The sequence below is a fragment of the Ornithorhynchus anatinus genome, chromosome 9 (assembly GCF_004115215.2).
Source record: "Ornithorhynchus anatinus isolate Pmale09 chromosome 9, mOrnAna1.pri.v4, whole genome shotgun sequence".
In the NCBI taxonomy this organism is placed as follows: Eukaryota; Metazoa; Chordata; class Mammalia; order Monotremata; family Ornithorhynchidae; genus Ornithorhynchus; species Ornithorhynchus anatinus.
Genome location: NC_041736.1, coordinates 412,966 through 435,453, shown reverse-complemented (window position 1 = coordinate 435,453; position 22,488 = coordinate 412,966). Strand labels below are relative to the sequence as shown.

At 44.3% G+C, this 22,488-nt stretch overlaps 1 protein-coding gene across 9 annotated transcripts in view; it reads right to left on the bottom strand.

Annotated features, from left to right (window-relative positions):
- R3HDM1 (R3H domain containing 1) overlaps nucleotides 1-22,488 on the bottom strand; it is a 120,711-nt gene that overhangs the window by 57,357 nt on the left and 40,866 nt on the right. For 8 of the 9 annotated variants that reach the window (XM_007669470.4, XM_007669472.4, XM_007669473.4 and 5 more), the window contains exons 1-3: nucleotides 21,286-21,491; nucleotides 8,496-8,701; nucleotides 7,567-7,777 (exon numbers count right to left, since the gene is read on the bottom strand). In XM_007669470.4, the coding sequence (XP_007667660.1) occupies nucleotides 7,567-7,737 (171 nt within the window). In that variant the 5' untranslated portion in view covers nucleotides 7,738-7,777; nucleotides 8,496-8,701; nucleotides 21,286-21,491. Of the gene's footprint in view, nucleotides 1-7,566; nucleotides 7,778-8,495; nucleotides 8,702-21,285; nucleotides 21,492-22,488 lie in introns of those variants that run through there. The other variant, XM_029072555.1, reaches the window with a different exon arrangement.

The following is a 22,488-nucleotide window of genomic DNA, read 5'->3' as shown; positions in this document are numbered from 1 at the left end:
AGCTCCCTAGAAGACCTCAGAGACTTTAGTCAGGGATCTGCTTTGTACATCGGCCTCTTAAATCATCAGTTGCACTCTGCCTTTCCTTCACCTTGTCTGGAGATGATACCACTTGTTCAGAATCCATACATACATGTCTGACAACAGGAGAGGAAAGGGGCAGCAAGTCGACCGCTCAGGGCCAGATTGGTTGGAAAGAGGAGTGGGACTCTGCTGCTAAAAGCAGAAAACAAGCTAGGGATATACGGGCCCTGGGGGGAGTCCAAGTGGGAAGCTTGCATTAGCTAGTAATTCCTCCTCCTTTTTCTTTGTTAAATCTTCAACAGCCAGAAGAGAAACATTCTATTTTTATCACCCAGATAGGCAAAACTGCTGGTTGGCAAGCGTAACAATTAACTCCAACTGGAAGATGGCTTTATCATTCAAAATTCCACCGTTTGGCAGCAAAAAAATTAATCAACCCATACAAATGATTTGCAATTCCATTTCCCAAACTGCCTCATGGCATTTTCTTCTTTGAAAGAAAATTTCAGTCGGGGGGCAAACCCCCCCCCTCAGAAAGATGTGCTTTCCCACCACCATTTTTAAAGACTGGCTCCAGTAACGATAATTAAAAAAACGTGATCATGTACTTATTAAGCCCTTGCTATGTGCCAATCACTGTGATAAGCTCTGTGGTTGATACAGGACAACCAAATAAATAGTCCTGTCCCACACAGGGCTCACAGTCTATGAGAACCCATTTTACTGAGGTGGAGACTATGTGCAAAGCACTGTTCTAAACACTGGAGAGGATACAAGGTGATCAGGTTGTCCCACGTGGGGCTTACAGTATCAATCCCCATTTTACAGGTGAGGTAACTGAGGCACAGAAGTTAAGTGACTTAAGTCACATAGCTGACAAGTGGCTGAGTTGGGATTTGAACCCACAACCTCTGACTCCCAAGCCCGTGGTCTTTCCACTGAGCCTCGCTGCTTCTCTACACAGCAGATAAGTGGCAGATCCAGGACTAGAACACATGTATCTCCTGACTTGCCCTGGGCTTTTTTCACTAAGGCCACACCACCTCTCCAGCCCGAAAGAACATGGCCAGAAAGATTAGAGACATCCTGATCTTGAGTGCTTGTTTTGTAGTTTTGCCAAGAGGAGAGGGAAACTGGTTGCCAAATGGAACTGAGACTTCAGTCTAAGATGGATGCCATGAATCAACCAGAGTTTTAGCAACAGTACCTGCAAGGACTTAACTCCTCACCATTGGCTTTAAAGCGCTCAATCACCTTGCCTCCTCCTACTGTATCTCGCTACTCTCCTTCTACAACCAAGCCCACAAACGTCACTCCTCTGATGCTAACCATCCCACTGTACCTCGATCTTGTCTACCTCGCTGCACCTGAATTTCGTCTATCTCGCTGCTGACCTTTTGCCCATGTTCCGCCTTTGACCTGGAATGCCCTTCCTCTTAATATCCGACAATTACTCTTCCCCCCATTCAAAGTCTTACTGAAGGCACAACTCCTCCAAGAGGTCTTCCCTGACTAAGCCCTCCTTTCCACTATTCCCACTCCCTTCTGCACCACCCTGACTCGCTCCTTTCATTCATCTCCCCTCCCAATGCCACATACATATCTATTATTTATTTATATTGTCTGTCTCTCCCTCTAGACAGTAAACTCATTAGGGGCACGGAATATGTCTGTTTACTGTTATAATGTACTCTCCCAAGCACTGAGTACTATGCTTTGGACATAGTCTGCACTCAAACCCAGCTGAATGAACCAACATTAAATGTTCATATCACCTCTGTGATGCACTGAACAAGGAAAAACCTTTCAAGAATGCCCGAAGATGAGAAGAAGTGTGGCCTAGTGAGTACAGCACAGGCCTGGGAGTCAGAAGCACCTAGGTCCTAGTCCCTGCTCTGCCACTTGTCTGCTGTGTGAAGCCACTTCACTTCTCTGGGCCTTAGTTCCCTCATCAGTAAAATGGGGATTAAGACTGTGAGCCCCATGTGGGACAGACACTATGTCCAAACTGACTAGTTTGTACCTACCCCAGAGGTTAGAACAATGCCTTGTACATAATAAATACGATTGAATGAATGAGTAAAATACTTAAATACCATTAAATTAAAAAAAAACCACGAGGCCACTAAATGAGGCTTCAAACTATTAACCTGTGTTGAAAGATCCCTCGTTTAGAATCAGTCCCGCTTCCTGGCACAGCCACACTACTCTGTGGGGCTAGTTTGGACTGACAAAGTCAAGTGGTCAGAGGTCATGGGTTCGAACCCTGGCTCTGCCACTTGTCAGCTGTGTGACTTTGGGCAAGTCACTTAACTTCTCGGTGCCTCAGTTCCCTCATCTGTAAAATGGGGATTAAGACTGTGAGCCCCACGTGGGGCAACCTGATTCCCCTGTGTCTACCCCAGCGCTTAGAACAGTGCTCGGCACATAGTAAGCGCTTAACAAATACCAACATTATTATTATTAAAGTGGGGCAGGGTGTGGCCGCCTCTGGAATGCGGTCTCTCCCTCCGAGGTCCCTAGCATCAATTGAAATATCTTCTCCCTTGAAGTGCATGGCTTATTGTGCACCACTAAGGCACTATTCTGAGCGCTGGGGTAGATACACGATAATCAAGTTGGACACAGTCCCTGTCCTACAGAGGGCTCATGGTCAATCCCATTTTACAGATGAGGTAACTGAGGCATGGAAAAGTGAAGTGACTTGCCTAAGCTCACATAACAGATAAGAGGCAGAGGTGGGATTACAACCTAGATCTTTCTGACTTCCACGACCATGCTCCAACCATTAGGACACACTGCTTCTCCTATTAGTCTACTAGTTCATTCAGTGTGCGGATTTTGGGCCACCCTGCTGAAAGAAATTTTGCACTCCAAAGAGCTTTAGTCTGAAGATCTCAAAACCCTCCCAAGTTTTGGTTTTTTTCAAAATGATATTTGTTAAGCACTACTATAAGTCACACACTGTTCTACGTTCTGGGACAGGTACAAGGGGCTCATAGTCTAAATAGGACGGAGAAGAGGTATTTAAACCCCATTTACAGTTGAGGAAACTGAGGCACAGCAAAGCTAAATGACTTTCCCAAGGCCTCACAGCAAGCAATTGGCAGAGCTGGGGTTCGAACCCAGGTCCTCTGACTTCTAGGTCTGTGCTCTTTCCACAAGGCCTCGCTGCTTCTTGATTCGACACCCTCTCCATCTCTGGGAAATAGTAATGAGGTAAAAAAAACAGTGGCTTGGCAGAAGAGACTGAATGACAAAAATAACCTACTCTAGTTGCCAACAAAGGGCACCTCTGCAGAAGGCTGAGGTGAGCAATGGGGCAGTCTTTTTAGCCTCCTACAATTCCTTAATTGAAGTTGAATCACTTTAAATGATGACAGAAAACACACCCACTCAGATGGGCTAACTTTCATAGCACAAGAGACCCACCAGAGTATTTTTACTTGCAAAATCCTCCCCCTTATCCCACTACATTATTATAAAGATCATCAAAACTTTCATTCCTAGAGCTTCCTTAACAGCTTAACATTGCATTAAGTCAATGCAAAAATGGTAAAAAAAAGGAAATGACAACCCAATAGGAAGGTGTTCAGATGCATCCTTCCGCAAGGGCATGCCAGCCGCCGTTATGGTCTATTTTTCTTCCTACGAATGCCTCTCTGCTGGGTGCTTTTAGAGGTGCTGAAGAACAGACTGGTCTTCAGAGCAATCTCACCTCAGAGATGAACAGAAGATCTTTTTCAGAAATGCCTAGCACGATAACTCCACCATCAGATGGTGTCCCTACAGGGTCCCACTGCGCACTAGGAGGAAGGGAAGGCACTCATGGTTTAGGAATGCAGAAGCTGCACCCAATTCATCTGCAGTCCCCAAAAGCATCAACCCCTTTTTCAATTCTGCAAAGGAGCATCCACAGTCCATGGCTCAGTGCCTGGCCCCTCACGGATAATAATCTAGGGCAAAGCCTTGATGGATAAGAGGTTCTTCCTACCAGGGCCTGACCCCCTGCCTTCCTGATCTTTCATCCCTCTAGAGAGGGATTCTGGACAAAACACTGAAATCCCTTGGCCAGATTTCTCCCCAAGTCACCAGTGCTAACTTTAGAGCCCAAAGTGCCAAGACTGCCCTGAATCATGCCAGCAGAGATCTGAGAGACATTCATATGAGAAACCATCACCCTCATTGCCAGAGGTATTTACTGAGTGCCTTCCCCATGCAGCTCCTCATACCATATCCCATTCCCACCAGAGGATGTTTTATAGTTTGCAAAGTGTCTACCCAGACAGTACCAAACAGAAGTTGCCAAATTTTTTATTTCCTTCGTTGTCCAAAAATCAAGGTGGGTCAAATTTTTTTTGACATTTCTAAATCTAAAATCAATCACTCAATCAACGGAACTTATCACCTGAAAGGCGGATTTTGTTGGAACGCCTCAGCTCAGTGATTCTGGTCTCGGCATCCGGCACCTACAGGCTACTCTCAGGTGATTTATGGACCTTTTCATGATGCTATTGTACAGCAATAAAAAGTGATGGCCTGGGTCTGCCAGGAGGGGAGAATTAGCCATTATTCTTCAATTCGTGACAAATGGGGTGGAAGGTTCAGTCTTCCGTTTCAAATCCAGGGCATCAAGAAATCAGAGACGGGGTAAACTCAATTCAATGGAAGGCTAAAATTCTACCAGAGAGAAAAGAGAGTAATGAACTCACCTGAACAAGTTATAAAATACGAAGTCAATTAAAATGCATTTTCTATTTTAAACGATCAAAAGATGAGAAGCCCAAACAACCTTGGCCATGAGTTTAACAATAACGGTCTCAGAAAATAGAAATATCTTCTCTTACTAGATACAGTTTAAATGCACATAAAATGATTTTCCTGCATGAACAGCGAACAAAATGACTATTAACACTAGCACACTGACTCAACACACTTATTTCCATAGTCAGTGAGGTACCCCATCAATCTTTGTTGCCAAGGTGAGTGCTGTGAGGCTTTAGGAACATGCTAGTCTGTAAAAAAACACAAAAAACAAACAATCCCTTGGCCTTGCAGTTGATTCCTCTCCACTTACTCCAAACTATAAAAGAACCAATTAAAAGACACGAAGTTGGAAACATCTGGATTTGAAGAAGTGGAAAATTCTTGTACAAATTCCTGGCTTTTGAAAAATTCCAAGTTGAAGAAAATGTTAAAAAAAAAAAAAAGGGTGGGGTGGGGGGCCCTAGACTGGCTGGACTGAAGCATTCTGCTCAAAGCAGTTGGTCAACTGGGCTCAAAGGACCCGCCTGCTCCTCGAGGCCCAGAGGAACCCAATGATGCTGCAGCTAGTGGCTCTACAAGCCACCTTTCAGGAAGGCAAATGGAAGAGATAAACTGAACCAGTCTGACGAGCAGCGGAATGCTAATACCCAACAATCATCCAGTCAATCAGTGGAGCTGACTGAGCACAAACACCATGCTAAGCTAAACATCTGGGAGCACAGAACAGTAGTAAAGCATACATACTTGTTCCCTCCCCTCAAGCAGCTTTCAACCTAACTGGGAACACAGGCAAGAATAATTTACAGTAGTCAAAACAGGAGGAAGAATAAGGATATAACGCGAAGTAGTAAAACGATAGTAGGTGAGATAGCTGAATAGATCACTGCATGTACAGAAAAGGGAACAAAAAATATATATATACGCATGTGCACGAGTGCTGAGAGGGCAGGTTTTGTGAATGGGTGGTCCCCTCAGCCCCCAAAACTTGGTCAATCCTGAATGTTACAATCTTCCCTAATTGGCCCACTGATTGAACAAGAAGGTTTAGTGACACTTAGAAACACTGAAGAGCGAGTCAAGCTCTGGTGATTCGGTATGACCATGAGAGGGACACTCCTTTTTCCTCCCCCATCACACGAAACAAGGCAGAGAGTTTTATGTAGCAGTACATCCAAAGCAGGAGGTGAGAAATCCTTACAGTAGAGGAGGGAGGTAGCCAATTAGGGTCAAATCAGGTCTTGAAACATGCTCTTGCACAAAGAGAAAGGGCAGTTAAAGCTCTTTTGGGGGTAGGTCTAAGGAGCTATACCAGAAACTGAGCCCTGAGCCCCACAGTGGGATTGAGTTAGGCGAAGATGTTCCAGGCAATATTATTGTGAGGGTGGCTATTTCTACATTTTAGGCCGGCCCAGGCTCAAGCACAGGATGAATGGAGAAAGGGAGGAAGTTTCCATTCTGCCGACCCTGACTGAAGTTGAAGGGCAGTGACACCGGAGATTCCAGTTGTGAGAATGGGACTTCGCTTCTCACTTAAAATTGCAAGATGCCTCATTGTGGTCACCTTGCACACCTTCTCTGCAAGCTACACAGCTTAAAGGAAAGGCCTTTGGCAAGCTCCCTTTCAGTGGCAATGTGTGTGTGGTGGGGGGACTCGGGGGAGCGGAGAACAAGAACAGAGAGAAAGTGAGTTTGCATCATACTTCTTTGGGGATGATACCTTGTAAATACAGAAAAGTCCCACAAATCACTGAAACAGCAAGTACTAATATTGCCATCAGCACAACGCACTTGCCCTGGAGGCATCATCATCCCTCCCGTTTGCCTTCCTGCTGAGGAGGCACCAGCCAGTACATGTGCTAGTGGCCCGCAGTCGAGCCTCTACGTGCTTCGGGATGAGGATAGAAAATGCGCTCTTCCACTCTGTAGTCACTGGCATTCCCTCCCATCCCGGCTCTCAACAATCCCGAGGGCTTCTTTGGTATGTGTTTCCGCCATCTGGTTCTTTAGACTGGCCCATGCTGGGTCCTCTGCTCCGCACTCTCTACTGACTCTGTTGCCTTTGAGGCTGGGGGATAGGGGTGTGGTGGGAGCGGGGGGTTCCCTCATTTGTTTCTGGACATACATAGGGCTTCCATGATGGCTGATCCTGTACCTGCACCTACTCTGGGTGTTTCTGCTTTGTTTCTTCTTCATTCCTAGTAGGCTTTTATATCTGAAGGCGGCACCACTGATAGTGAACTGCACCGCTGAGCACGTGTGATACTGAAAATGATGCACCTCATTTCAAAATGTCAAAAAAGATTCTTGGGGGTGCTGCTGTTTCTCAAGTCATCTCTTGTCTTAATCCCCCCAGGAAAGCTCCATCAGATTGTGATTAACCAACAGGGTTGTTCACATGGCAGCAATGATGCTGTTAATTCAGATGAGAACACAAAGATCATCCTGTCACTGTTAATGACCAGTGCTCCCTTTCTGACCTTTCTTATTGTGAAAAACAAAGTTTTTCAGATCTAGAACTCAAAATTGGGCCTTTGAACAGGTGAAAGAAAACTTCCGATCTCTTACAAGACCTGGAAGACCACCAACCACTTTAGCAAAATGGTCCCAAATAATTGCCCACTAGGAAGAAGGACCAATAAAATCAGAACAGAAAATGAGCTGAGGCCTCCCATGCTGTTTCCAGGTAGTCGAGACCCTCTCAGTCCTGCAGACCAGGGTGTCAGAGGGAAAGAACCAAACACGAAACGCACCAATTAACGGCAAAGCCACTCTCACCTGCAAATCGATTTTGTTGTCAATACACTGTTCATTCTTCTCCACCAGAATCTTTTCAAAGCTCTCTGATTTGATAAGATTTACCACTCTGGTTGCATCTTTCACTTCTGCCTCCAAACCCTTCATTGTAGCAGTTGCATCTTTCCCAGGCACAGTATCAGACATCCTCATTAGAGAAGGTTATTTTAGAATTCTACAGGAAATCCAAAGCCTTTAAAAGAGGGAGAGGAAAAGATTTCATTATTTTGGACTGGAATATTCATTCACCTCTTAGGAGCAATGCACAAATGCCCAAGGGATCTTCTCACAACCCAGAATTTTTCTGCTCATTATCAACCTCCCCTACAGAATCTTTTTGGATTTTCCACTCATGACCTTCATCTACAGTCCAACAGTTCAGTGTTTCCCCCTTTCTCTCTCTCCCTTTTCTCCTTGGTTTCCCCTTTACCATTTCCACCACAGAAAGGAACTGCACTTGAAATATGTTACTGGAAAAGCCATCTGCCTTGAAAAAGCTGGAAAAATCTCAGACCCAAAAGAGCCTGCCTGACCTGAGCGGCCCAGAAGGTCCTGGCCCCACCACCAAAATGAAATGAGGCTGACTTGTAAATTCTTAGTTCTCCTCTACCAAGAGGCAGGCAACAGGAGGGCAGGTTTAGAAACAGTCTATCTGGTGGCCTGGAACTTTGGACTTCCTCAGTTGCCAGGGGAGGCCAGTGCCCTGCCCAACAGGACCAAGGGAAAGACTACTCTGACCAGCCTGAAGACACCAACACCGCTCAGGTAGGGAAGGGAAAATCCTGCCGCCAAAGCCAGCTCGGTTCTATCCCGAGAGAATAAGGAGTTTTAGACTAGGCTCAATGTACGTGTGAATGAATGCATAAACACACACATACGCGCGCGCGCACACACTCTTTTCTTGGTATTACCTGATGAGTCCTACTGATTTGTGATTGTGGTCTCTCACAAAAGTAAAAAACAATCCAAGATTCCCCTTCACGGTTGTCCACCGGGATGTCAGTTGTATTGAACCATCTGGACTCTGGCAGGAGCCGTCCCATGTCCTTGTCACCACTGTAGAGTCCGGGACTGACCTGGACCGTCTTGGAACATGTACACCATCACGTTTAAAGGTCTAAAATTCAAGAACAAACACAAATCAACCAGACTGATCCCAGGTACTCCTGATGAATAACACAGTCTCTTCATTACTGTCAGAATTTTTCAGAGACCAGTATTTCCACTTTCTGTTCTTTAGTTCCTTTGCTTAGAACAGAGAGGAGCCCATTGTTTGGATAAAAAATTGCCAGACCACCCAGTTATACAAAGTTATTACTTCCTCCTTCCTATTAGGTAACTTAGAAAGCCTGAAATAATGGGGTTTATCCTTTCTTTTTTTAAAAAAAAAAATGGTGTTTGTTAAGCCCTTACTATGTGTCGAACACTGTTCTAAGCCCTGGAACAAGTTAATTAGGTCGGACACAGTCCGTGCCCTGCATGGGCCTCACAGTCTGAGGAAGAACAATAGAATATTTAATCCCCATTTTACAGTTGAGGAAAATCAGGAACAGAGAAGTTAAGTGACTTGGGCAGGGTCACACAGAAGCAATTGGTAGAGCAGGATTAGAACCTAGGTCATTTGACTTGCAGGCCTGTGCCCTTTCCAAAAACCAAACTGCTTCTCTAATTGTTACCTTGAAAAAGGAACAGCCAAGGACTGATTTCCTACAACTGGGTTAATGTAATGCGGAATATGCTTATCCCCTACCCTTCCTCAAGAAGTTCTCTGTAATCTCTGCTTTAAAACTCTCATGGCTTCACCTTTATCCAAGAGAAATGTTTACCCTGCAGCAGGTTTCTGGAAATGCTGTGACTTTTTCCCTTTGGAGAAAAAAATTGCTTTAACAAGAAAAATAAATTCCAGAATAATTTAAAGTAATAATCTTTTAGAGTATAGTGAAACAGGCCTGAAGTTTTAATACGCAGAACACAAATACAATAGCACATATAGCACTGAGCAATTCTCAGATAATTATAATGTTCCCCAAAAGCTTTCTGAAGTACAATAGCTAAATAAAGCGATTATATTTTCAAAACACTTCCCACTTCGTATGAGCACAATCGTACGACTGAAAAAAAAGGTGAGAGAAACTCAGATTCATGTCCTGGGGTTTCCTTGGCCAGTGTCTTCTAGCAACGCATGGCTCAGTGGAAAGAGCCTGGGCTTCCGAGTCAGAGGTCATGGGCTTGACTCCCAGCTCTGCCACTTGTCAGCTGTGTGACTGTGGGCAAGTCACTTCACTTCTCTGTGCCTCAATTACCTCATCTGCAAAATGGGGATTAACTATGAGCCTCACATGGGACGACCCGATGACCCTGTATCTAACCCACATAGTAAGCGCTTAACAAATACCAACATTATTATTATTATTATTATGTTCCCCTGATAGAGGAATAGTTACCAATTAGGTGGTAGGGCAATTCAAGAATTGGGTTGACAGGCCCATTTGAAAGCCTATTCCTTACTGACAGATTGAATATTAAAATGTTCCCCCACCATGATGTGACAATTATTTTTTTTCTCCAATTACCTTTCTCACCTCCAAAGGGTGATCCACACCTTCCTGTGGTGGAAGGGGGTGAAGGTTTCTGACGGAAGAAACTCAGGCTCAGCAGGAATCCTGAAAATATCTGGTGAGCATGGGCGGCAAAGCCCACTGCCAACTGGATTCCAGAACTTGGTGCGGGCACCCAACCCCCCTCCAATCTACTGCGGGAACATGCTGTGCGGTACCCCACATGTAATTTTTTTTTCTATTAATGTCTATTTTCCTCTCTAGACTGTTAGCTCATTGTGGGCAGGGAATGTGTCTATTCCTTGTTATACTGTACTCTCCCAAGTGCTCAGTATAGTTCTCTGCACAGAGTAAGTGCTCAATAAATTATGATTATTATTACTGTAATGACATTTGTTAAGTGATTACTATGTTCCAGGCACTGTACTAAGTGCTAGGGTGGATACCAGCAAATTGGATTTGACACAGTCTCTGTCCCATGTGGGGCTCACAGTCTCAAATCTCCTTTTACAGATGAGGTAACTGGGGCCCAGAGAAGTCAAGTGACTTGTTAAAGGTCACACAGCAGACAAGTGGAGGAGCTGGAATTAGAACCCATGACTTTCTGACTCCCAAGCCGGTGCTCTATCCACTAGGCCACGCTGCTTCCCTAGATACGAATATGTACGATTGACTGACTCACTGAACTGCCTCTTTGCTCACTGCCCTCCAGGATCCAATGAAAACCCCACAGCAGGGACAAGTGGGTGTGAGTGAAGCCCCTAGGGCCACCAGCAATAGAATCAACAATCTCTCTGTTCCAGTTTTTGGTCCCGAAGAAGTTTCTGTCCTCAGACTGGGGCTTATCTGGCATTCATATTCTTGTTGTTACTGTTTACATTTGTTAAGCACTTACTCCCTGATCCACAGAAGGCACCGGTGGGCAGCCGGTCGGTTGGCTGAGCCCGTTGATTGTATTCACTGGCCCACTGGGCTGGGAAAAATGAAAAGCCCTAAAGGTGACAGCGAAGGCTCCCACGATCCCAGAGCATTGTCTCAGCCCAGCACCTGGTAAGCAAAGGGGGATGCAGACTGCATCCTCCCTGCTTGCAAATTTCACTGGGGACGGCAGTGGGTCTCAAGCCCTTACTGGCTGGATAGGCAGCGCTGACGACCTCTGACATTGGACATGGGTGGCAGGTTCTCTAGCTCCCAGTGATATAACGGGGTCCCCCGGGGCTCACATTTGGTTCCAGTAACCCCTGCCCCAGAGGTTGGTCTTACACCCATCTCCATTGCTATAAGGGTGGGAGCAGCCTAAAATATCCCTGAAGAACTAAGGGCCACATTGTGTCTTCGTGGGACAAACGATCACACTGCTAAAGAGTTTTGGTGGATTCTAGAGAGCCTCAATAGGCCAAAATGTGCCTTGTTAAAAAAAAATCTGTGCTCTTCCAAGTACATCACAGCTCACCAGGGTTGGGTCATCCCGGGCTCTGGCTTTTTCAGACATGGGTCCCTTAGCCCTTCAATCAAGGATTTTATTTTCCAGCCTGGTTTAGTCACTGGGTGGCTAACTTTGAACACTAGTAATAGCTTTAATTTGTCTTTGGTTGAAATAGCCACACAACTTGTCACTCATAAAAACAAATTTCTTTTAGACATCTCTGTGTTGATACAATGAAGTCAACATGCTAAGAAAAAACACAATAAAATGTTACCTTCCTCCAAATTCTGCTTAATCTGTCCCCTAAAACTGATCTGAAATAATGCTGTGGCAGCTGCTATGCTTATGTTTATAGAAAAAAACATTTAAATGCACAACAAATGAACTTTTATCCTGCACACTAATTTAAAGAACAGATGCTGCATTTACAAATCACAATTGTAATGAAACCAAGACGAGGGTTATTGCCATTAAAGATAAAAGAAAGCACAGTAATCTTCCCTCTTCTTCCTAAATAATAATCTCTACCCCCACCTCCTCCAGAATGTCTTCCTTGGCTAGCTCCATCCATTTTCTCCGACCTGCCTAGTCCAACCATGTTTCACTCTTCCTCCATCAATCAATGGTATCAAATGAGCAGCTATCATGTCCAGGGGACTGTACAAGACACAAGGAGAGATCATTCTCGGTCTCCTTCGCTGGAGCCTCCTCCCCCTCCCATCCTTTAACTGTTGGAGTTCCTCAAGGGTCAGTTCTTGGCCCTCTTCTGTTCTCCATTTACACTCACTCCCTCGGTGAACTCATCCGCTCTCACGGCTTTGACTGCCATCTCTACGCAGATGACACGCAGATCTACATCTCCGCCCCTGTCCTCTCCCCCTCCCTTCAGGCTCGCATCTCCTCCCGCCTCCGGGACGTCTCCACCTGGATATCGGCCCGCCACCTAAAACTCAACATGAGCAAGACTGAGCTCCTCATCTTCCCTCCCAAACCCGGTCCTCTCCCAGACTTCTCTATCACCGTGGATGGCACGACCGTCCTTCCCGTCTCTCAGGCCCGCAATCTCGGTGTCATCCTTGACTCGTCCCTCTCGTTCACCCCACACATCCTATCCGTTACCGAGACCTGCCGGTTTCACCTCTACAATATCGCCAAGATCCGCCCTTTCCTCTCCACCCAAACGGCTACCTTACTATTACGGGCTCTCGTTATATCCCGGCTAGACTACCGTGTCAGCCTTCTCTCTGACCTCCCTTCCTCCTCTCTCGCCCCGCTCCGGTCTATTCTTCACTCCGCTGCCCGGCTCATCTTCCCGCAGAAACGATCTGGGCATGTCACTCCCCTTCTTAAACAACTCCAGTGGTTGCCTATCGACCTCCGCTCCAAACAAAAACTCCTCACTCTAGGCTTCAAGGCTCTCCATCACCTTGCCCCTTCCTACCTCTCCTCCCTTCTCTCTTTCTACCGCCCACCCCGCACGCTCCGCTCCTCTGCCGCCCACCTCCTCACCGTCCCTCGGTCTCGCCCATCCCGCCGTCGACCCCCGGGTCACGTCCTCCCGCGGTCCTGGAACGCCCTCCCTCCTCACCTCCGCCAAACTGATTCTCTTTCCCTCTTCAAAACCCTACTTAAAAATCACCTCCTCCAAGAGGCGTTCCCAGACTGAGCTCCTCTTCCCCCTCTACTCCCTCTCCCATCCCCCCTTTACCTCTCCGCAGCTAAAGCCTCATTTTCTCCTTTTCCCTCTGCTCCTCCACCTCTCCCTTCCCATCCCCACAGCACTGTACCCGTCCGCTCAACTGTATATATTTTCGTTACCCTATTTATTTTGTTAATGAATTGTACATCGCCTTGATTCTATTTAGTTGCCATTGTTTTTACGAGATGTTCTTCCCCTTGACGCTGTTTATTGCCATTGTTCTTGTCTGTCCGTCTCCCCCGATTAGACTGTAAGCCCGTCAAACGGCAGGGACTGTCTCTATCTGTTGCCGACTTGTTCATCCCAAGCGCTTAGTACAGTGCTCTGCACATAGTAAGCGCTCAATAAATACTATTGAATGAATGAATGAATGAACACAATACAACTGGAAGATACAAGTCTCTGCCCTCAAGGAAATTACATTAGAATGGGTGAGACAAGCAAACATAAAGAACTGGAAAAAAATGGTAACAGAAAAAGCGTGGAAGTTGAAATGGAAGAATAAATCAGTAGCATCTATGGAATGACATATGTATCACTGTCCTACATATCAATGTATTCCTAAGGTGATGACAGAAGTACATACATACTATAGGGTGGCATCTGGCTTCATGAGAGCAGGCAGAACAAGAACTATTGGAGGGTTTGAGACCGTTACAGAGCCTTGAAGATGGGGAGAGCGGCAGTGGTCTGGAGAATTTGTGGTGGAAGGAGTTCCAGGCTGCAGACATGATGAGATCAAGGGGGTGGAGGAGGGAGAGGCAAGAATGAGGTACAATTGAAGCTGAGTCTGGGAAGAGTAAAGTGTGCGAGCCAGGAATAATAATAATAATAATGTTGGTATTTGTTAAGTGCTTACTATGTGCCAAGCACTGTTCTAAGCGCTAGGGTAGACACAGGGAATCAGGATGTCCCACGTGGGGCTCACAGTCTTAATCCCCATTTTACAGATGAGGTAACTGAGGCACAGAGAAGTTAAGTGACTTGCCCACAGTCACACAGCTGACAAGTGGCAGAGCCGGGATTCGAACTCATGACCTCTGACTCCAAAGCCCGTGCTCTTTCCACTGAGCCACGCTGCTTCACCAGGGAAGTAGCACCAGGTGAAGACATCCAATAAAACAGATATTGGTTGCCTTCATAATAGATCTCTGTTCTTCCTCCTGCTTCAGCTATTTAATATAGAGGTACAGGGTGGTGACATGGCTCAGTGGGAATAGCCTGGGCCTGGGAGTAAGAGGACCTGGCTTCTAGTCCCAGACCTGCCAGTTGGCTGCTTTTGGGATTTTGGGCAAGTCAGTTACTTTCTCTGTGCCTCAGTTTCTTCATCTATAAAATGAGGATTCAATACCTGTTACCTGCCTCTCAGACTGGGAGCCCCACAGATGATGGGGTCTGTGTCTGATCTGATTATGTAGCTCTCTGGCACTGAGTCCAGCACTTGGCAGGGAACTCTCCCCCCTCTCTGCCCACCCCATCTTCAAATGCACCAAACTACAGCTCTCCCCATCTTCAAAGCTCCCCCAAAAGCCCAGCTCCTCCAAGAGGCTTTCCTTGATTAATTTTCTTACCCCTGGCCACAGGCTTCACACTACCACTTTGGCATTTCACAACATTAGGTGCTGCAAACTTTAAGCATGACAACACAAGATGGGACAGTATTTTGTGTGTACCATGTGGCTTGGACTGTGGAGTCCTGTATTGGTTTTTATAGCCACAGACACACTCATAAATGAATTTCACCATTAGTGGTGTCTTCTGCAAATATAGACAAAAACTATTTGTACAAGTATATATACATATATATGAATGTGTATATATTTATATATATGCACCTATCAATCATATTTATTGACTGCTTACCGTGTGCAGAACACATGTGTAAATATACACATATACCTATGATATGTATGTAGCCACCCAAAGCACTTATTTACATATTGACAAATATTCTACACTATTTAAGGTGTTATTTATCCACTTATCCATCCTTCCATTCTCTTTTCCTCCTAACTGTAAATAAGCTTGTGCTGTCTCACCCAGTAAACTGCAAGCTGGGATGAGGGCAGGGGTGGTGTCTTCCAGCTCTTTTAGTCTCCCCCTAGCCCTTAGTAGGAGGATTAGAGGTGGCTGGCAATCTGCCTTGCCAGGGTGGTGGACATTAACCAGGAAGTCTTGAAGGGATTTTCTGGGGGCTTTAACTCAACCAATAATCAAGAGGTCAGTGGCTATGGGACTAGAAGCCGGGTCTCCTAACTCCCAGTCCTGGGCTTTTTCCAGTAAGATTACGCTGTCTCTCAGCTCATATATTTCCATCAGCCATTATCAAAGAGCCCAAGAAAGCAAGCTATTTTTCAAAAAGACAAGTCTGTCAACTCAGAACCAAGTTACACCAATACAGATGAAGGATAAGGAGGGAAATAAGAAGCCAAGGCATCCTGAAAAACTTAAAGATCTATGAGACTGTAAATCTGGGGCTCAGTCAACTCCTCAAGGCCAGGAACCCTATCTTTTACTTCCTCTGCACTTTCCCAAGTGCCTCATCCAGTCCTCTGTTGCCACTCAATAAATATTCTAAATGATGAGGGAAAAGATGTTGGCTATACACAAAAAAGAGGGAACCTCAGGGCAAATAAGAAAACTACAAAAAGTGGAAATTAAACCTACGTACTAAATAGCATAATGATAAAGGGGCAAGATTAGAAAGAGCAAATTCTGGGAAGGAGATGCTTTTATATCTAATTCTTAGGGTAATATGATAAAGTTTTCAAACTTATTAGACACCACCACAGGTTTAGGAGAACATCACCCATTCCCTGCTAGCCAGGAAGGGAGAAAATGTCATCAATGATTGTGAAGTCACGTGGCCTCATGGATAAAGCCCAGGTCTAGGAGTCAGGAGACCTGAGATCTAATCCCAGCTCTGCCACCTGTCTGCTATGTGGCCTTGGGCAAATCACTTTACTTTTGTGTTTCAGTTCCCTCAGCTGTAAAATGAGAATTAAGACTATGAGACTCATGTGGGACATGGGTTATGTCCAACCTGACTAGTTTGCATGTTATAGTGGATAGAGCATGGGCCTGTGAGTCAGAAAGTCATGGGTTCTAATTCCACTCCACCACTTGTCTGCCGGGTGACCTTGGGCAAGTCAATTAATTTCTCTGGGCCTCAGTTACCTCACCTGTAAAAGACGGATTTAGACTGACAGCCCTACCTGGGACCTGGGACTGTGTCCAACCTGATTTGCTTGCATCCATCCCAGAGTTTAGTACAGTGCTTGGCACATAGTAAGCGCTTAACAAATACCATCATTATTATTATTATCCCAGCACTTAAAACGGTGCCTGTCACATAGTAAGCACTTAACTAATACCATTTGAAAAAAGGTAAAAGCTTTGCATTTTGCAAAGGAAAAAGGATCAGAAGTGAACAATGACCATGACCCGTGCTGCTTGGGCTGGAAGATTGGAATACCAAACTGAAATAGGGGAAATACAGGTAGAGGATGCTAAACAACAACAACAAAAAACAACGACCAAAAAAAGCAGCCAAGTAAGCAGGGCCAATGGTATAGGGACTGAGAGTAAGTACAGTAAATACTCTGGGGCAGAGGTGAGTGTTGAAGTGCTTAAGGGGACAAGCGCATAGGCGGTCCAGAGGGGAGGGTGCATAGGATAAATAAGGGCTTAGCCAAGGAAGACCTCTGGGAGATCAGTGGACTTGTTGTATGTGAAGGGAGTTCCAGGCCAGAGGGAGTCTGTGGGCAAGTGGTCAGCAGCGAGACAGACGAGTGGAGTGAAGAGGAGGTTTTTGAGGAGTGGGATGATATGGACCAAATGGTTTTTCAGAAAAGTGATTCAGACGGCAGAGTGAAGTATGTACTGGAGAGGCGAAGGGACAGGAGGTGGGGAGACAATCAAGGAGGCTGATGGAACAGTCAAGGTGGGATACAGTCCTTGGTTTAGTGTGGTAACAGTGTGGGTGAAGAAGAATAGTCAGATTCTAGAACCCACAGGATTCCATAACAGATTGACTGCACAGGTTGAATGAGAGAGGAGTCGAGGATAATGCCACAGTTTATGCACTTGAGAGACAAGGAGGAAGGTGGTGCTTTGGGATCTAATATTGGCTCTGCCACTTTCCTACTGTGTGACCTTGTGCAAGGCATTTCACTTCTCTAGGACTCAGTTTCCTCAGCTGTGAAATGGGGATGAAATACCCGTTCTTCCACCCCATGAGGGACAGGAACTATATCCAACCCAACTATCTTGGATCAACCCCAGTTTAAAGTACAGTGCTTGGCACATAGTAAACTCTTAATAAATGTTGTTATTATTAACAGTATCAGGTTAGGATTAACAAAAGAATAAGTGCCTACCTATCGTGGATGGTTTATTCATTTGTTCAGCTCTACGATTCTAAGATGAAACCCTAACCCTAAATCCCTTCAGCTCTACCCAGGCTCCTGATCTCTGCCATCCTGAACCATGAGAATGGTTGTCCAGAAAGTCAACCAAAAAATTGTCCCAGCAAGTCCCCTTTAGACTACCAGAGAAGGGTTGGATGAATCACTGGTCTGACCCATAATGACATTTAAATTCTTACTTCATCAATTAATCAATCAATGGTATTTGCTGAATGCTTGCTATGTGCAGGGCACTGCACTAAGTGCTCGGGAGAGTACAAAACAACAGAATTGGCATTCCCTGCCCAGCCTGTGCCATTCACTGTTCTAAAAGAATCTCAGTTTGTGAATTGTCAACTAGCTCAGGTATAGTCACTCACTTATTCACTCATTTCCACTAAGCAGGGCCTATTGGAAAGAACACGGCCCTGGGAGTTGGAGGATCTGGATCCTAATCCTAGCTCTGCCCCTCGCCTACTGTGCGACCTTGGGAGGGTCACATCTTCTCAGTGCCTCAGTTTCCTCAACTGCAAAATGGGAATTCAGTACTTGTTCTCTCCCCACGACCCCCACTTAGTCTTTGTGGGGTAAGGACTACTCTGTCTGATCTGGCACATATTAAGTGTTTAGCAAATACCAGAAGTATTATTATTATTATTCAGATTCTTATCCTACACCCTGCCTTTGACTCCAGAGCTCTGCATCAAAGGTCAGGGAAGAATTGGGTGGTGTGTGAATGGAAGAGACAAAAGTTGACTCTTGTTTCATTAGCTTTTGTTCTTATTCTCTCAGTGAGAAGCGCCAAGGCTAGAGCTGTATTTAGCTGGGAGAGGGTTATTTACAGAGCTCTGATGATTCGGCAAGTGAGAAAAGTGACAGAGAGATTTTTGGAAGTGTGGCCTTCCAAGAGCCAAGATGCAAAATGTTTCATCTTGAAGTTTCTAAAAATAAATATTGCTGGGTGTGGCACTGGGTACTGGATGTCGATGCCCTACCACATGCCACATCCTCCAACCCCGCACAACTCCTGTTTTCAAGTCATGGGGACCTTTCGAAAGATGCCTAGTTACAAAATTGATGACAGGCGGTGTCCTCATTTAAAGATGATGAACATGAAAATTCTACTTGATGGAAATTCTGGGGAATAACTAATACACGTTCAAAGCCTGGGCAAATGAAAAACTATAAAGTAATTGATGGCTTGCTTAGAAAAAATGCTTTTTTAAAGGTTTCTTAAAATGCATGTTTGCGTATCCTCTGCCGTCTGCTTTTCATTTTTCAAATGAATGTGTGCAACACAAAAGTCCATGTTGTATGCGGCACTCATCCTTTTGAATCAAAACCTAGTAATTCCACATTTTTGAAAACTGCATTATAAAAAAATTGAATAAAATTAAAAATAATTGGATAATAATAATCAATGCCAAACAAATAAGGAACTGGATTATAGGTGTAGGATTATTGAATTGTATACATATATAAAGGACAATACTAAATAAAATAGTTAATTCCTTTGCAAAGTTATATTCTATAAATCATTTGGAAAAGTATATTTTCTTTAAAATATAAAACTTCCTAAAAAGGACGGTTTTACAGAGCATCTTTATAGAGTGGCATCTTTTTCAGGTAAAAAGACACTTGGAGGTTATGTAACAAATGCCACTTAATAGAAACCTTTATTCAATAGACGGTAATGATTTTTGCAAGAGTTCTGGAATGTGGGCACCATGGTTCCATTTTATAAGTGGGGAAATGAGGCAAAGGTTAATCTTTCCCAAAGCCACATCAGGGCAGAATTCCGGGCTTTAATCCTCTGACAGCACCCTATTACCCCACAACTGCCACCCCCCCAACTCCTGCTCTTATGAATAAGAAATAAAATAGCTTTATTGTATTTATTGATAAGGAAAGGCAATGTTTTTTTCTGAAGGCACAGAAATGCAGTTCAATGTAGAATTAGCTCTAACTTTAGAAAGGGAAAATGAAAAAAATTTAATTACAAAATACCAGCAACCGCTGATATTTTCAAACCTTTAAAAAAAAACCTACCAAATCCCTTAATGCTGTATTCAGAAACCAACTAATGCATAAATAACCTCATTTAAAATAGGCGACATTTGAATTTTATCACTTAATTCTTGGATCTTCCTTTCAAAGTGGTCATATTACGTAAGTATGACTAAACTAAACCATTTTTAGTGGACTACCATATTTTAATATTGAGCAGTTTTCGACCATTGTTCATTTGTTTTTTATGAATAGAAAATGATTAAAGAGATTGCAAACCAAACGAAAATAGTGTCTGTATATTTTTTGGGAAAAGGGGGAAGAGCAAGAAAAAAGTAGCTAGAGGGAGGGATTGAGAATGAGATTTATTCTGAGGAGAAACTAGGACATAAGGACTGAGAAAGAGAGAATGAGAGAGACAGAGTAAGGAAGGAAGGTGAATGAGGCATTGTGCTTACAGGAAAATTAACATTTGTATTGGTTTCCTACTGGGCTAAGTGCTGGAGTGAGGTAGGTGGGCAGTGGAGTTTTGCCAGCAGGATCTAAAATGCTACTTTACCTTATTACATAACATTAGCAATCTATTTTCAATAGTTTGAAAGAAAGCAAGTAAATAAAAAATAGCCTAATTCTTTTAAATACCAGCTTTTAAACACCTTAGGGCCCAGAGTGGTAATTGAACTGACACTGGGAATGTCATTTAATAAGAGTCCCAAATCTATTTTCCCTCTCAAACAGGGATTCCATTTTTAAGGATTGCAATAATGGTTGAGAAAGATTTAAATTTCACTACCCACATCTGGAAACAAACAGAAATCTCAGATCAAGATCAACTCATTTGGGGAGCAAATTCTCCAAACTATGACAACACAAAGGGTGCACAATTCCCTGGTTAATTACCGTTACCTTCGGTCAATTTCCAATTCTGAAGTATAATAGGAAAGATCAACGGATAACTATCAAGGTAAATGTCAAAAGAGTTTCCAGGCAGCATAATGGGTAACAAAATTCCCTCAGAATTCCCTTAGCACTGTGATGAGCACTCTTCCTCTTTGAACAAGACATTTTTGCTATCAAAAGGAAAGGCAGTCCATGCTTTTATTGAAAAATTTAGAAATAAAATCCTTCCCACCCCCCAAAAGTGATGAGGCCGTGTGGCATTTTGCCCTCGTTTTTTTTATTTCCCAAAGAAAAAATCAGTTCCATCCCTACTGAGGCTATTCTAATAAGACAAACTCAAAGAAACCAAGCAATGGTTCAAATCCCACTAACACGCCCTATGCAGGGTGCTCGCAAGTCAAGGGTCCAACCGCCACACTTCCTTCTTCTTTACTCAGAAACAAGCACTCAAATCTACAGATGCAATTTTTAAGGCAAAAGAATAGTCAAAGTGCATTTAACGAAAAATATTTTGAAAAATTAATCATTCAAGGACCCACCAAATGAGCAGCCAAAGAATATGTATCTTTTCCAAAAAAAACTGACAAAAATGTGCTGGTTAGGGACACAACAACGGTTTCCCAAAGAAGTTGGGCAAGATGTCAGTCACTATGAAACTGTTGGAAGCAATGCTCTCCGAACTACATTAAAGACTCACATACATACCTTCATTATACCGGCATTTAGCTTCATGGTGCCGAGTTACTGAAGAAACCCTTTCCATAGTCTCTGGAGACTACTGCACCGCATTGCTTCTCTAAAGCACTTACGGCACCAATGGATTCAGCTGATCATGCAGGCATTTGGAGGTACCTGCTGGAGCAGTCTGTTACAGGCACTTGCTGATGCCTCAGAGACAATAGAAAATCAACAGCTGAACGCTGTGACGTCGGTAGCCCACTAGCCAGTCATGGTGCAGAGAAGCAGAAACGCATCAGAGGCTATATTGAGCTCTTCATTTGCAATTCAGCAGCAAATGATGCAAAAGCCTGTGAAACTCTTAATATGCAAAGCCTGGAGGGTTTTTTTAATTCTCTGCATTAAAATTCATTTGCACATACTCTGATTTTCCCCCAAAAGAAAGAGTTGAGGTGGCAAATTCTATTTTTTCTTTATTAATTTCCCAAGACTCACATAGAGAATATTCCCGTGTCAATTCCCTGCTACGTTTTAATTCCACACCCAGATGAAAGGCTTGAAGTAAAACATCTGACATAACATCACCTACCACTTTTCCACCTGCAAACTGTATTTTCAGTTGGAAGCTAAGACAAAACAGGTACATGGAGGGGAATTTCTCTCTTCTATTTGGTTTTGTGAAAAAGAGAGCTTGCTTGCTCCCTCCTGCAAGTGCATTACTTCTTTAAGCCAACAGATGGAGATAACCACAGAACAGACATCTGATGCCATTTCTCCTTCCTTTCAGAGTCTCACTAGCTGCAGCTGTCAGTTCTGCTAAAGATTTGAGGGGAAGGGAACTGATAGTACACAGGGTGAGAAGTACAGTGGAATCAAGGATTACAAACACACTGATCACACTGAACCAAGGAACAGAGGAGAAGATACCTGTGGTCCCATGGAGGCAAAACCCCTGAAATCTCATCTCTGGTTTCCCGGCCAACCTGGGAGTAAGCTTCAGTTTCCCCATCTGCTTCTTGGGGCATGTCACAAAACTGCCATTGAGGGAACACTCAAACTGCCTGAACTGCCCGGAAGAAAACTGTTAGGCCAGTAGGTATTGCAAGAATCTCAGAATAATCTTCCCTTCATTAGGATGCCGACTCACTGGGACTTGTATAAATCAATCAATCAACCAATCGTATCGAGTGCTTATTGTGCACCTAGTACCGTACTAAGCATTTGGGAGAG